Below are 16,964 nucleotides of genomic sequence, written 5' to 3'. Positions count from 1 at the left end.
GAGCGCAGAAATCATAAAGCGCAGCCACGTGACTGGAGCGCACAGTTGGCGTTTCCATTTCTCATCCTGTGCCCGCGCACTAATTGCGCATCATTACTTCCTCTCACCGTGACTCTTTCTCGGCGCTGGCGTGTGGATTTGGATAACAAATAAAATCCCCCGTGCGCAAAACTTGGATTGGCGCGTTTTGGTGCTTCCTAACAGCTCGCCAGAATATTTCAGTGAATGGAGTCCGTAGCCCCCGCAAAGGGAAACACTTTCCCCTCGTCTGCTTTTAAGATCTTTCAGTCACGTCAGACTCTCAGTGGCCTGGATCACATAGCACGCGACGTGTATGTTTTTTAATGGCGTAAATAGTCCGCGTGCAGACGCACATTTTAATATTAATTAATGTAACTGAGTCAGCTCTAAGGTGGGGTGGAGGGCCACGGTGCGTTTACTATTACTCTTATTCACGCCATGTAATCGCCATGAACTTATTAATGACGTATCATGTGATCATTTTACTTTGGAAAATAAAAGATGTAATGTGAACATTTTTATCTGCGCGCGCGTGTGTGTCACTGAATGCATTTAACTCCGTTTTATTTATATCGCACCAAACAATCACTTTACACCGTGAAGTAAAGACCCTACACTAATAGATTGATTTATCTATTGATAATTATCACTGAATCACTGTAACTGTACCTGCCTGTGTGCACTGAGCTAAACTTTGTTATTTAAGTAACGTCTGTCAGTTCAAACTACACAGAGCAGAAAAATGTTATCTTTACAATTAAATTAACTCAGGCAATCCATCTTTAAAAACAAAAAACAACAACAAAAAAAAAACGACAACAACAACTATCATCTAGTTTTGGATTCTAAGTACATACACAGAATACTCAGAGGAGAAGATTGTGCCATCGCTGTTGCTCCAGTGTTTCCCTCCGCTGCAGGTGTTGGGGTCCTGAGCTTATTAATCTGTGCTCAATACACCTGTGAACACCACTGTTGGTGAACATGTGGCTAATTAAGTCATCAACTACTTCATTAGGTCCACCTGTTTAATGCAAATATCTAATTGGCCAATCACATGGCAGCAACTCGAGGCCCTCAGGCACAGCCTGCTGAGGTTCAAACTGAGCATCAGGATGGAGAAGAAAGGTGATTTAAGTGTGAATGTGTCATGGTTGTCGGTCTGAGTGTTGGGATTTCCCCACACAACTATCTTTAGGCTTTAATAATAATAATAATAATAATAATAATAATACATTTTTATTTATGAGCGCCTTTCAAGTCACCCAAGGACACTTTATAATAGGATAAAACACTTAGTAAAACAATGGGAGAATAAGAACAATAAAACAAAAGCACAAGATAAAATGAACAAACAGTGGATTCACAGTGAATATGCAGATTTGAACAGATGAGTTTTGAGTTGGGATTTAAACTGGGGGAGAGAACCAATGTTTCTTATTTCTGGGGGCAGAGAGTTCCACAGCCTGAGAGCAGAGCAGCTGAAAGCTCTGCTTCCCATGGGGGTGAGGCGGAAGGAAGGTACAGCAAGCTGGATAGAAGAAGAAGAACGAAGTGAACGGTCAGAACAGGTAGTGGTTAACAGGTCAGAAAGGTAAGGAGGAGCGAGGTTATGAATGGCCTTGAAGGTGAGCAGAAGAAGTTTGAATATTATCCGGAATTTCACAGGGAGCCAGTGAAGTTCCTGAAGAACAGGGGTGATGTGCTGGTAGGAGGGGGTTCTGGTGATAATGCGAGCAGCAGAGTTCTGAAGCAGTGGAAGCTTATGGAGGGATTTTTGGGGGAGACCATGCAGAAGAGAATTGCAGTAGTCAATACGGGAGGTAACAAGACTGTGGACAAGAATGGACGTAGACTGGGTGGAAAGAGAAGGAAGCAATCTGTTAATGCTGCGTAGATGGAAGTAGGCAGAACGGGTGAGATTGTTGATGTGAGATTTATAGGAAAGTGAACTGTCTAGGATGACACCAAGGCTCTTAACCTGAGGAGAAGGGAAAACTGTGGAGTTATCGATGGTGAGTGAGAAATGGTTCGCCTTCAAAAGGTTGGATTTGGTGCCAATAAGGAGGATCTCAGTTTTATCCTCATTACAGAGAATGTGCTGTAAAAGAGACAATATCCAGTGAGCAGCAGTTCTCTCAGTTAGAATTCTTTGTTGTTGACCAGCCTGGTTCAAGCTGGTAAAAACAGGCAATACTAACTAAACTAACCACTTTTTGCAACTACAGTATGCAGAAGAGCATTTCAACAGGAGCAGAGGGTCACTCCTGACTAGAGATGGACATCAGATATTACGTATCGGTATCGGTCCGATACTGACCTAAATTACTGGATCGGATATCGGAGAGAAATAAAAAAAATGTAATCCGATCCATTAAATATAAAAAAAAGCACCTCACAAAACTTGCGACATGGCGTAACTCGGCTCATAACCGTAGCATGTCGGAGCAGTGTGCTCAAGTGATAGAGAGGCTGTGTGTATTTGAAGCCTGCTACCAAACCAGGGTTTCATCTCTGAGAAGGTTATCCCAGAGAGAAGTAAAGCAAGTGTGTAAGTCCATCTCTGAATGTTTGTAAAGCATTCCCGCGTTAAGCTTAACAACCAATACCTGGAGCGACTGCATCTTCTTGCTGCTACTTCAATCGTGAAACTGCTTAATGATCAGCTGATCGGCTTTTCTGTGCGACTCCTTCTCTCTTCTTTGTTTTTGGCCCACTTCGCGCCAGAAAGAGGAAACCAGCGGCTGAACAACAGCAGCACGTTTAAGCTTGATAATCTGTTGTTAGAATTTATTTAATATTACTTTCTACTCGAGGATCTTTTGCAGCTGACGGCTGGTAACTGTCCAGGGGCGGATCTAGCAAAGTTTAGCCAGGGGGGCCGATAGGGCATGAACAGGGAAGAGGGGGCACAAAGACATACTTTTCTTTCTTATTCTCATTTAAAATGTCTAGCTTTTAATCAATAACTATCTGAATCTTACACCCAAAGTCCATTACTGTATATAGTAACTGTTAAGTCTAATATACCCTAGTAAGCTATATTACTTTTTCCTTTGGGAAGATACCATCTGTGCAGTCTGCAGTTCTGTTGAAGGAAGATGTTGAATCTATTTAATTATTTTTCAAAAAAAATTTATTTCTGTGCATTTTTTTTCCCACACTGCATCAAATTAAAGTTGATTACGTCGATTAAGCATCATGAGGTGGAGGGTGGGTGGTTCCCTATTTTTTTTTTGCTGGGAGTTTGCAACCCTATTAGTTAGGTTGCTTAAGATTTCTGCTAAGTACTCTTTAAAATACCAGAATAGGAAGGATGTAGTAGGTTTAAGTTTATTAGATTGATCAGTATTGCTGAACTATGAAATATTTTGTGCAGTGTATTTTTTACATACAGGTATAACAGAATAGCTTTAGTGTTGTTGTTTATTTAAACTTGAGTATGAACTTATACAAAATGCAGCAAGATATTAAAAAACAGTTTTATTGATTAAAAACACTATATCGGATTCATATCGGTATTGGCACATATCCAAATTTATGATATCGGTATCGGTATCGGACATAAAAAAAGGGGTATCGTGCCATCTCTACTCCTGACATCAACCAAGAGTCGTCTTATTCTTCTTCTCTAAAAACAGGAAACTGAGGCTACAATTCAAATTCACCAAAACTGCATAACAGAAGATTGGAAAAATCTTGCCTGGTCTGATGAGTATCAATCGCTGCTGCTACCTTCAGATGTTTTCAGAATTTGGCATAGACATTAAAACATGGATCCATCCTGCCTCGTATTAGTGCTGCTGGTGTCTGCTTCCAGCAGGATAACACACCATGTCACAAGCTTAGATCATCTCAAACTGGTTTCTTGAACATGATAATGAGTTCAGTGTTCTCCACAGTCGCCAGATCTCAGTCCTATAGAGCGCCTTTAGGATGCTAGATGGACAAATCTGCAGCAACTCAGCGATGACATCAAGTCTATAATAGACCAAAATCTTTGAGGAATAAAGGGACACATCAGTACTAGAAGTGGCAAAGCCAGCGTTTGTATACGAGGACAGCAAGGTGGCTGTCTGAAAGTGCTAGCAGAGGATGGTTTTGATCCATCGACCACTGCGTTATGGGCCCAGCACGCTTAGGCTGCGCCACTCTGCTGGACAGCACCCCAGATGGGACTCGAACCCACAATCCCTGGCTTTTAGGAGGCCAGTGCCTTATCCATTGGGCCACTGGGGCTGCACACAGGAGCTAGCAGGTACAAGCAAGGTTTAACTTTAAAGGACACTTAGACATGTTAGTGTTTGTGTGCCTGATTATTAACCCATGAAGACTTTTATAATCACTTGAGTACTGCTCCATTTTATTATTTGCAGCAATTGACGTTAGCTTTGGCTTCCGGACCGTTTGCACGTCTCTGAAACTCACTTTGAGAACTTGAACTACTTTTCAGTTTTTGAGTCATATTTTCAGTGCTGTGAAAATCCATTAAGTTCTGCACTTTGTGACTCATTTTTATTTTTGTAATACCGCTGTGTAGTCATCACCAAATTCTGTGACCTTTTCATGAAATTTTAATACAGTCTTTTCTAATAATAAATCAGTGCACCTATGTCTCTCTTATTCTTTCCTCTCTTCGCTTTCTCCTAATCCTCTACCAGTTGCTTCCACTTCCTGAGACTTGGTCAGCTGGAGATCTCTTCCCGTTAAAAGGGAGTTCTTCCTTCCCACAGTCACCAGATGCTGCTCACAGGGGTTATTGGTCTAATACTGTCAGTTCTTTACGTTGTGATTCACCTTGAGGAATTGCACAGAACAAAAGAAAAAAAAAGCATACTACTTAACCTCGACTTTAAATCTGCTCGCGTGCTGCTCAAATAACCTACAAGCCTATGCTTAAGAGGCAGACACAGAGAAAGAGAAATCTTCCAAGCGTGCTTAAACTAATTGCGTTTATTTATATGCGTATAATTGCCCATCAGGGGACTAATGGTTATAAATCCCTCTGCAGCGAGAGCTCTGAGCTTCAGCCCCTGCTGACAGATTGTGAGGGGGAAGCGGTGATTACACGCCATGAAACATTTTGGGGAGGGCTTTCTCCAAACCTGGATTTTCACACTTAAAGAAAGGTCAAATGAATCACCGCGTATGAAGTTACACGTAGCACCTCCTTCACTATATTGCTCAGAAAAACACAAAGACATCCTGCAGCTCAGGTTGAAATAGGAAATAGTTTCTCGTATTTATTTAGGAAATAGTTACATAAAATATAGCATTAAAGTCTAGTGTAACAGACAAATTGCACACAGTAATAATAATAATAACAATAATATTAATTACCAAAGTAACACTGCTGGTAACTTTCTCTTTACAAAGGAAGGTTTAAGGAAAGAGGTGAAGCATGACAATCACACTACAGTCTGACAGTACAAAATGTGGGTATAAATACTGGACATCTAGAAAAATACACAAGTCCTCTTCAGACTCTCTTCATACAATATTAACAGTTTCATAGAAAAATCGAAAACACACAGTCGGCTCTGTTGATTAGCACCAGCTGGTCAAATTCCAGAGAGAAATGTGATAAAAAAAAAGTGATAAAAAACATTTTAGCGTGAGCTCTTATTGATCAAAATAATATTTTTACTTTTTTTAAAAACAACAAGAAGAAGAAGAACGCCCGAAAGAAAACACAAGACGCCAAACAGCAGACATTAAACAGGTTGAACGATTGGCAAACAATTTACATCTTTTTACTTTCTTTTTGTTCTTACTTGCATATATATCGATCAGCAATGCCCGTTCTGATATTAACTTATATTTTTTTAATATATACAACATAATATACAGCCACGAGAGGAAAGCTGAGGTTTTGGAGAGTTTGGGTGTGTTATGCTACATGAGACTACGTTTGGATGCTTGGAGAGCCATTTGTCTACGCTTTCCCGATGGCTGCGTTTTCATTTTTACAATCGACTTTAGTCCAGTATGTTCCCTGAGCTACGGGCGACGACACCTTATGTTTGCTTGTTTTATCTGTACCTGGTCTCATTAATTCATGTACCATGTGGAGTTTCAAAAATGGAGTTTTATGCAAATATTGCCCATTCTGCTTGTCGTGTTTTCTTTTATTTTACACATCTTTGTACAGTATTTGTTACAGTGCAATGATAAGAAGTACACCAGCATGGTGGGAGGAAGAGGAGGAGGGGTGGTCACTAATGATACAAACGTGTATTGCTGTCCAGTCCACCACACCCAAGCCAAACCTTTAAAAGTCCTGTTTTTTTTTCTTTTCTTTTTTAGGTTGAGGATTCATCCTCGCGTCTGTAGCTCTTCTAAGTGCTTCTTGTTGTAGGCAGAGGGGACCGGCACTCGTCCTTTCATGGCAGGGCTGTAACTGAGACAAGTCCTCTCCAAGATTAGCTGAAGGTTGAGAGGAAATCAAGAGCAGATCCAAACCAAAACCAAGACATTTTTGCAAGGCTGAGAAAAAAGAAGAAAATAAACACAAACTAGTGTTTAGGGTTGGGCGATAGGACAGTGACCGGCTCAGATGATTGGCGGTTGTATTATTGCGGGAGATTTTTGGCGTTTTAGTTTGCTAATTTTCTGCGTTGCAACCGTAGACAGTATAAAAGATGGATGTGGCTGTGGTAACATCACCCATTGGTTTCAGAAGTTCAAACTTCCGATGTTTTTAAACTGCAGTTGACGAGGGACGGACATGGCACACCCCGGATAATCGTTAAACTTCAAAGAATGTACAGAATGGACTTAAATATTTACTGAGTATGACCTAAATTAAGCAAGTGAGCTAATAAACTCATCACAAAAGTGTTTACTTATGTTGTCTCTGGATTATTTTCCCATAGACAACAAGTCTTTCTGGAACTACAGGTCTGCATTCCCTGGTGGTTATTAAAGAATAATGCAGGTTTAAGGCACTTCTGCATTGGCTTTATTTCTTTATTTATTTTGTTATACTCGGAAGTACGTCCACCTTTTATAATGTCGCTGTAAATAATTAACTCTAAAGTGCAATAGCTCCTTACTTTCTGGAGGTTTTATGAGCAAGAGTGGAAAGCTGTACACAGATATCAAAGTTTTTCACTGACATGCCAAATGTTCCTGGTTTTCTACCCTAATTGTTTGATAGAGTTGCTGTTATCCCATCTGTGGTTCCCAAAGTTTGGGCGTTTTCAATAAATAAATACAAACTTTTTAAAATGTCGGCTTTCCAAAACGATGCCACTTCAAATTGATAGTTTTTTAATTAATATATATTTTTAATTTGGGAATGGCTGCTTTAAGATGCTAAGGTGTACCTCAGTTTGCCAAAATAATTAGTTGTGGAGATGTGGCAGAAAATGTTAATGTATCGCCCAACCCTGTTAGGGGTAATCCCCTAGAAAAACAGATGTAATCTACCCAAAAATCCACTCCATATGTCCACTGTGTCGTTCAACCTCCAGCCAATCAAGGCATGATTTCCAATAAGAAGGACAGAATCTGAAAGAGAAATGTCTTGAAAACTGGACTCCATCTCTACAGCCCTGCTTTTTCAGACTTCGTTGGATCCCTGGCTGGTGCAGGAAGAGAAGCTGTCGTACAGCGAGTCGCTAAGGGAGCCCACGGGATCCACCCCGGGCCTGCTCGTGAAACTGGAGGAGGACGAGGCCTCGTCTCCTTTGAAGCAGCTCTCCCCGCTCTTCCCCCCGTCGGCGTGGCAGTCAGCTCTGCGGCCGCCCGAGCCCGTGTCCGGGTACAGGCTGCTGGAGCTGCTCTGATTCAGCTTGTTTAAGGACTCCAAAGAGAAGTTGAGAGAGAGCGGCTGGCTTGTGCTGACGGGCATCTTCTCCATGGGAATCTCTTTCTGCAGAGAGAAAGGAACATCTGTTAATGAAGAGCAAATACACGCTAGTTCATGTTACGGTAAATGCTGCAGTGTGAACTTTTTGCGCTGCCCTGTCTCTACTCTAACAACAGTGAGTACGACAGTGATCTATATTGAGATTTTTGTCACGCTCAACGACCAAATGTACGTCTTGGGTGCTGGCAGGCATTCATCGCAGGGAATTTGGTCCCCTCGGCACTCTTCCTGCTACATTAACTGTGCCATTCAACGTTATTATTTCTTTTGCATTACCTCTGACCATCTGCTTTGTAGGAATACATTAGTAAAAAAGCTGCTGTTTGTTAACACTGCTTCAATTAGCAGGAGTGGTTTCATCTCTTAGCTGATGCCAAAATGTGCCAGACCAAGAAACACACCTTTAGCTAACTCAGCTACAAAAACTGTAAAAGCATGCATTAGCCGTCTGCTTCACTGTCATATGACCCATTGCCACACAATCACAGAGTAAAATAATCCCTTCAGAGGGAAAGCAACACAACACATACACCTAAAAATAGTCTGTTCTTATTCATAATGTACCTGCTTCCCAGTATCTTTTTAATGCGTGTCTCAAAAGACACTTTAACAAGGTAGTTACTGTACCCCTCAGCATCAAAACACCTCCTCAGAGGCTGTAAACAACTTTATTTCTGCAACAAATAAAGCCTGGGAGCACAGCAGCTATCTTCATAGGTGCTTTTTGCAGGGGTAAGTACACAGAGGAGTAGCTGCAGGGGCTGGACAACCTCTAGGGACCCTCCAAACCTGGACCGTTTAGCATTTAGCTGCGAGCTGTAGCTCCCTTCGGACATAAATCCAGAACTACTTCACACAAGGAGCACAAACACATACGCCACTGAACTTTATTAGCACAATTTGGCCCGTGCAAACTCTTACTGCAAGGGTCACGCACACACAGAGATCTTTAAAAGTTCCCCTTAATATGAAGGTCTCATCTGCCTCTTATCACACTGAAAACGTGATCACATTTGTCTTACTTAGCCATAAATACATGCTTTCACAGCCTTTATTACAAAAGTTCCACCTAAATAAAAACCAAAAGGGTTTGATCGAATAAGTCATAAAGCAAGGAATTTCAAAGAGGCCACAACGAGAAAAGTTTAATTTGGTTATTTCTGATTTAACAGTATGTAAAAGTGGGCGACCTAAGGAGACATTAGCTCACCTTTTTTGTTTACTCTGTAAAAATGTCTATGTTCATAATGCTGCTATATCCCAGCCTAATTAATATACTGTAGGGTGAAAGCTTCACATGAGCCTGTTGCTGTTAGTCTGGTCCACAGGGTTGACATTTCCAGCCACAGAGCAGGAGCAGGCTCATAGCATCAATCTACAAGAAGCTGAAGTCACGTAATTTTGAACTGTAGCAGGAAGTACAGTGTCCCTTTATGTAAGCACAGCTGTTAATTAATTAATTAGTCCTGTTGTCTGTGAAACCATTGATTGAACAGCTTATTTTAATTTATTTTTTTATTATTTATATTTTTAATTCATTCTAAGGTCTGTATGTAATGGAAGTGTGTCCATTTAGGGTTTCTTCTATTTCCTGCTGCAGCCTGATCTAGCATGTTTTTCTCCTTATCAAGTAGCCTCATCTCTTATCTTATCAAAATATTCCACCTTTGGTGATGTGGTGCTTCTGTAGATGTATGCAGTGACAGCTTACTGACTAAATGACATACCGCTGAAACTGGATTTCTTTCTGTGAGACATAGCAGGCTGTTCGTGCTCGATACAGGGATGTCACTGCTCTATAGTGAAACATTAGTGAAGTCTTCTCAGTTTCTCTTACTAACAACCTAATTACATTCACGTGCCAACCCAGGTGTAAACTATGTCATGATGAGGAAAGGATTGAGAGGGAAGAGAGGAAATCATTTGCCTCTAAATGCAGCAGGTCTCATAAGAGCATCAAATCCTGGAAGAGTTTTAAACATGCAAATGTAAAAGAAAATGCCTGAAAAGTTCAACAGGAAGGCTAAAAATGAAAGTAATCACCTCATATTGTGACTGATGCCGAATCAACACAAAACCCTAACATCCCATCGAGGCCCATTAATCTGCACGGTGACCTTTGTTGGGAGGCGGAGTCATCATAAATTTGTAAAGAGGTCGGAATCAAAAGAAATATTAAAGGAAAAATGTGCCCAGAGGTGACGTGTGACTCACATCTGACACACAGGAGCAGCTTTTTTTTTTTTTTTTTGCAGGTGCGGAGGTTAACTTCCAAATTAAAAACAGGTGCTGAATGCAGATTAGACCGGACGAGTTTTAATTCGACACCCACGCGTGCTTTTTCATAGCTTTCCTATTTTTGTGTCAGATTTTTGTCAGCTGTACAAAAAAGAAAAGACCTGTCGTTAAACCGCCTCGGGGCAAAGAAAAGAGTGCACAACGTGAATCTGTGATTAGCTGTGCGACAGTGAAAAACAGTCTTCAGATGCTGATTCTCTCAGCCAGCCTCCATTCGTCACAAACAAGAGGAGAGAAAAGAAAGGGGGGTTGGCTGTGCCATCGCTGATTGGGTTTGATTTCGGAGGAACACAATTACCAGCAGATCGAAGCTTCCCGGTGCAGGTCTCTGTACCACCTGCGGGCGCAGCCAAAATGATGGCTCCACACATAACTCAGGCTCCAGGCGGACGTCTCAGTGAGAGCTTCCTTCTTGAAAACACGAGGGCCCGAATCAGCAATTGGTTCTGCATCACATGCCAGTAATAGGATGTCTAAACTCAAATTCAGCAGACCTGCTTGCTACAAAAGCTGAGTGAAAGGGTCTTTTATTAAGGCTCAAGCAAGAAACATTTTTTTGTTTTCCCCTGCTGTTATGTATTTTTCCCTTTTTACGTTAATATTCTGAGTCGTACAGATGTTACACGTCTATGCTTTAGATCTGTAATCCTTCAGATTTCTCATGAAGTCAAACTAATTGTATGCACACTGCTATACTTAGTAGCTTTTAATGACCAAAATTGTAATAGCCACACTCTGTAAATAAAAGATGGAGCTAGTAACAGTTGCCATCTTGGAGTCCCCAGGGAGGGGGGGGGGGGTCGCCTTTACTGGAATGAGAACACATCAGCAGCCACAGGTCAGGCAAAATAATGACTTTACCTTCTAAGGAGGCTGATGAGAGCCAAACCGCTCCAACAGCTGCTCATCACCTTCTACACATGCACAACAGAGAGCATTCTCATAGCCTGCATGACAGCCTTGTATGGTAGCTGCACCAAAGGTGACACAAGCATGTTGTGAAAGCAGCACAAACAAAAACAAAATCATAAAGAGGGCCAAGCAAAACCATGAAGACAACACACCCCTCGGACGATGGTCTGTATTTGTATAGCACTTTTCTAGCCCCTAAGGACCCCAAAGCACTTTACACAACCAGTCAGCCACCCATTCACACACTGGTGATGGCAAGCTACATTGTAGCCACAGCCAACCTGATGCGCACTGACAGAGGCGAGGCTGCCGGACACTGGCGCCACCGGGCCCTCTGACCACCACCAGTAGGCAACGGGTGAAGTGTCTTGCCCAAGGACACAATGACCGAGACTGTCCAAGCCGGGGCTCAAACCGGCAACCTTCCGATTACAAGGCAAACTCCCAACTCTTGAGCCACGACCGCCCCGATCTGTGTTCAGGCTCCTATGACTATGGCAGGCGCTTTAAAACTATCCAAACACATACAGACCGACCGAAACACAGCTTCCTCCCCATCTTAACACGACCCCACAGTAACTATGCATGAACCTCATGTGCAGTTTCACCTCCTTATGGGGATTTTATATTATGCAAAAAAACTCATGTAAAGTGCTCAGCATCATACCATTACAACCCTCATGTATCTGTTAATTAGTCAGTAAGCTATGTTTAAATATGGTATTTATTGTCAGTAATTTTGTTATGCTGGGATATTGACAATGAAGAATTTTTCTGTCTAGTGACAGTGATGCTGAGATGAGCTGTTTAGGGCGTGTGAACTTTTCTGTCAGTAAGTGCAACTGTTTTTGCTGCTGTTAGCCTCTGTTAGCTGCTGTTAGCCTCTATTAGCCACCGTTAGCTTCTATTATCTGACATTAGTGAAACTGTCTTCAATTGGATTGGACTTAGACACTTAGTGAATAAACTCACCAAGGATTTGAGAATGTAATCAAACTGTTATCAGAGGGAAAGTGTGGTTTTTAGGACTCTCAAGCCTAACATTAGCTGGCATAATGTTAGCTTATAACCAGCTGTTGCTGCTGTTTAGCGAGCTCATTGTCAGATGTCCAGAGACAGGAGCATCACATGTCTAATGTGCTGATAATAACAGTATCAGGAATAAATGAGTATATTTATCCACATTTTTGCATGTTAGTGTTCAGGACATTGAGGATAACATTTTATTAAAATGTTGTTTGCGTTTTCTCTTTCCTTTGCATTCTTTGGTGGAGAGGACACGTTCTCATATAATAAAACATTGGCATGACGCCTCATATTTTGAGTCTGCAGTTGCAGTTTGTTAGAAAACATAATTACACACTAATCAGTGCATATTTATAACTATATTATTCTTGTTTTTCTATTTAATAAAGCAGCTGATGCAAAGCAGTTGGTCCAGAAGTAAACTCTGAGGTTGAAAATTGCAACGACTGCCATTTACTGACATATCAGTGAGTGTCAAACGTATGGCTATGCTGGTATATACATGCATGGTTCATCATTATATATTTATATGTAGATGATGCTTTAATACTGCATAACTTGGAACCTTAATACGATTAAAATGGGTGGCTTAAAGGAGCCCTCATCTAGTTTAGTTTAGTTTCGTAACAGGCTGCAAACATGTTTATTTCTCCTGAATAGTATGTATTTTTAACAGGAATGTATATGGAGGATTGACTTGCTTCTTTTGACTGGTTTATTAAAGATATAACTTGCAATAAGATGACAAATATTATTATCTGCACTGTAAACCAATTAGCAAACCTTCCTGTCACCACGAGCCAAGATTGAGAGCTCAAGGACTTTGACATAGATGTTATTTGTTCATCCTCAAAATAAAGCAACAAGTCCACTGCTGGCATTTAAGTTTGCTGAAAGGATGTGATGAGAAAAAAAATTAATAGAAGCAGATCTGTATTCAGCACATGGAGGCATTATGAAGCGAGATTTGTGTTAATACTAACAAAACAATTTTTTTCCCATGTTATCTGCAAGAAAATCAGAGCAGCTGTGGACAGACATCAAGCTGGGTGTTGAATGGTTATTAGAAACTATTCATGGCCAGTTTCAATGACGTGAAAGTGTATTCAGTGTGAACTGTGCTGAAAGGAGGCAACAAATCACAAGTTTGGTCAGTGTCAGGTTTGAGAAAAGTTTGGAGGGAGAAGTAATTGGAAAACTCATTTTCTATTGTTGCTGACAGAATTTCAGCAACTTCGTGTCCGTGCATCGTGTGATTGTAGCGTCTGGGTTACTTTACAATGAGGACAACAGTGGTGGTGGGAGGGGAAATGCTAATATAACTTATTTATTGTCTCGGGCTATGTGTTGTCTTTGCTGTCACCACTGCGCGAGTAATTTGATCGCGGGCCAGTGTGGTGAAAGTGCGATGGCGGCTTCTCGCTTTCTATTTCGGGGTCTTTTCCATCTGACTCTGGCGATGCTATCAGCCTGACAGTGACACAGTGGGAAGCGCATATTCCTGCTGCTGATATTTATTTGTACACTGATGCAGTTTTGGTTATCTAGCAGCCTTATTTCAAACTGCATGTCAACTGAAATGTTCCCCTAACCCTCACCATGTAATTACTGCCCAAGGTAACAAGCTGTTCCACGCTTGAGGAGTCTGCTGATTTGTGCTACACAGAAGGGTTTTGTTTGGACCTGGGCCACAGGAATATCACCAATGCCACACCTTGGCACAAGTTCTGATGCTGTTTTCCTGCAGCAATATCCCAGACAAAGCGTGGAAATAAAGGGGGGAAAGTAATGAGTAAGCAGGAAAAGCAATAAAAGCACAAAAGTTCATTCAAGGAGGACAAAAACAAGACAGAAGGAGACAAAGGAAACCTGTTTAGAGCGAAAGCGGGCAAAGTCAACTGGGAAGAAAGACAAAGAGAGTTGTATGGGAGACAGAAATAGAGAGGGGCAAAACTGAAGGGGAAGAAAGGCAAAGACACGTGGGAGAAAGAGAGACTGGGAGGAAGGAGAGGATAGAAAGGAGAAGGGGGTGGGGGGCGCCGTTAGCGGGGCTGTCAGGTGCTGTCAGGATGATGAATGGGAGGCCAGCATGGGCTGTGAGGGCCCTGATGGGAGCCGCTGAGCTTTACATCACTCGCCTGAGTGTTTGTGAAAGGTTATTAAAGGCGCTTAAATCACGGGGCTCTGACACAGGCCCGCTACCAGCCACCAAACTTCCCCAAACTAAAGCCGGTGACAGTCAAATGCTCCCGAGCCACGACAAAAGGAGAGCGGCCGCACAGGTGTGGACGTGCACAACCAGGGGTGAGGAGGTGATGACACTCGGATAGATTGTCTTTTTCAGAGGAATAATGCGGGGTAAATGGGTTCAGAAGCAGTCATCCATCATTACGGTCGGTTCACGGCTGACGAATAAGGTTATTGTTGACACGAATGCTTATTTTAACGCAGAAGTTTGAAATCAGTGGAATTAGCTGCTAGTAAAATCACAGCAAACGTACACAGTGCGATAGGATGCTTCAGTAAGTGGGTTCCCATCGGAGTAAGTAAATTTACTATGCAGCAGTAGTAAGGTGGAGTCAAATTTTACAGGTTAAATTTTACAGCTGCTCTTTTTTTATTTGTATTTTGGGTTTTTTATTGGTGCTTTGTCTAAAAACTGTAAGTTTACAATACTATTTGTACCTAAGAAAAAGTTTAGACAAACTCAGGTGTGCTGTTGTTGCATTTGAAACACCTTTTACCTTTTATTAAAGCTAATCAGACTTCCTCTTCATCTGGATTTGTCTCCCTGGGTTTGAAAAGTCACATTTTACACGGACTGGTACTTCCACTCACCGGTGACTTCATTAGGTACGTGTGTTTAACTGCTCATTAATCCAAATACCTAGTCAGTACCAGCCAATCACAGGGCCCACGCATGCATAGATCCATCCTGTCTTGTAGCAATAGACATAATCAAACTCAGTTGGTACTAAAGGCGTACTAAGAAACTTTAAGCACTTTGTCTAACATTCGTTCGAGGAGTTCTAAATTGGGACCAACTTGGGGTCAGTATCTCGCTCAAGGACAGTGTGACATGCAAACTACTAACCTTTGGATTAACAACAACCAGCTTTACCTTGTGAGAAACAGGACTTGAGATGTAAGCTAAGGGTAGCAGGAACAGATATCATTCGTCACATTATTTGGTTAGCCTAGCAGACAGGTGTGGATACTTGCGTTGGCACCCATCTTCCAGTGAAAGCAGCCAGGCTCTTAAATTGGGGGAAAATTGGTTAAAACCATAAAAACAGTTTTTAGCTGCTGGGTGGAAAGTTGTTTATTTCCTCTGTAAAACTGGAAGTCTATGGGGAACGAGTCATTTTCAGAGCCAGTAGAGAAACTGCAGTTTCTGAAATGTCGTTGTTTTTGTTATTCATGTATGGAAGTTGCTGCTTTATTTGAACTTTTTGCAGTAAACATGACTACCATAATACGAATAGCAGAAAAATACGACACATTTCATACCAAACGCAAAGTGTCTTGAAATTAGAGTTAGAAACCTGCAAAGTGGTCTACAAGTAAATTACTCCTCATGACAGTGTCAGCTATTATTGAGGAAGCTGTTTCTTTAATCTCTTGGATCAGTTCATAAACCTCCAATGCTATGACACACAAAGCCATTGATCCCAAGTGGTAGCAGCTAACACTCATTATCGCTGTATTACTGTACAATGGAGGCCTATTGATAAACTGCATTTGGGGCCATTGCAGCTTTGGTCCTAAAGTACGTGCTCAAAAACACGTGAATATTAGAATTAGGCACATCCACAGACTAATATAATCTCACAGCTGTGAAACAATACTAAGCAGCTTTTTAAAGAAAGTTGAGCAGCTTTATGACAGCAAGTTTTCACGGGTTTCACTCTGACAAGGCGTGCTTCTTGGGTGTTTCAGGGGTTGAACTTCTGACCTCACATTATTGCAGCAGTCCCTGTAAGTGTTGCAAGCCAACACTCAACTGGGAAACGTAGCCTTGCGCATCCAATTACATGACAGGCAGGTCTGAGGATGAGACAAACACAGCCTTGCTTGTCCTGTTTGAGTCCGTTGCGTGTGGGCTAATGGAGCTGTGCTTGCAGCTTGGCCGCACAGCGTCACTTCAAAAGCTTCCCGTTCGATGCTTTGCCTGTCCACCGGGACTCGGATCGGAATCAGAAATCTCTCTCTTCCTGTTTCCTCGCTTGTAGTTCGAGTGGAGTCGCTGAACTTTGCTTTGTTAAATGGCGAATCGGCCTCTGTACAATAATGTAATACTTGATCGAAACGCTGCTTTTGCTTGACTTGGCAGAGTCAGCAAACTGACCTCGGAGCTTAGGGGGATTCATTTGTGCTCGAGTGCCGCTCTCAGGACACTCGGGTGTGTGTTTACTTGCTGAATCACCCTGGACTCACTGCATCACCTACACCCAGCGCAATTTGTCATAATAATCTGCAGCATGGTTCAGATGGAGGCTGCATGTGCACAACAAAACTTGACTGTTTAATGGTGGGAATGAGATCTAAATTCGAAAAAATGTTTATTTTTTCTAATTTGTGGGTGTAAATGATTACAAATAGATTCGATCTGATCTCATTTTAAATTCCAAGATGACTTCAGAGGTCGAGAACCAGCCCACACCATAAATTGAGATTTTTCTCCCCCATCTCTAATAGACAATAGTTTTTCTTAAAAAGTCGTGCTGACTCAGGCCTTTTTTTTTTAAATTATGGATTTTTATGTCAGGGCTGCTGCTGCTGGGGCAGGCGCACTGTAAGAGAGTTTGTCCCAGAGAGCCGGCATATTGCAGGC

General features: G+C 41.8%; 1 protein-coding gene and 1 non-coding gene across 11 annotated transcripts in view; both read right to left on the bottom strand.

Moving 5' to 3' along the window:
- Nucleotides 1–4,185: 4,185 nt before the first annotated feature.
- trnar-ccu (transfer RNA arginine (anticodon CCU)) lies at nucleotides 4,186–4,260 on the bottom strand. The gene has a single exon. It is a non-coding gene; the product is annotated as a tRNA-Arg (tRNA).
- A 1,347-nt stretch (nucleotides 4,261–5,607) lies between these two features.
- Nucleotides 5,608–16,964, bottom strand: part of LOC146641961 (nck-associated protein 5-like) — a 188,676-nt gene continuing 177,319 nt past the window's right edge. For all 10 annotated transcript variants that reach the window (XM_085397949.1, XM_085397951.1, XM_085397950.1 and 7 more), the window contains one exon: nucleotides 5,608–7,897. In XM_085397949.1, coding sequence (XP_085254075.1) covers nucleotides 7,586–7,897 — 312 coding nt within the window. In that variant the 3' untranslated portion in view covers nucleotides 5,608–7,585. The remainder of the gene's footprint in view (nucleotides 7,898–16,964) is intronic.

This window comes from Rhamphochromis longiceps, linkage group LG23 (genome assembly GCF_057381845.1).
Source record: "Rhamphochromis longiceps isolate RC_006_pf linkage group LG23, R_longiceps_female_GT1.1, whole genome shotgun sequence".
Classification (NCBI taxonomy): domain Eukaryota; kingdom Metazoa; phylum Chordata; class Actinopteri; order Cichliformes; family Cichlidae; genus Rhamphochromis; species Rhamphochromis longiceps.
The sequence above is the reverse complement of the archived record's forward strand: the minus strand, read 5'-3'. Positions and strand labels throughout refer to the sequence as shown.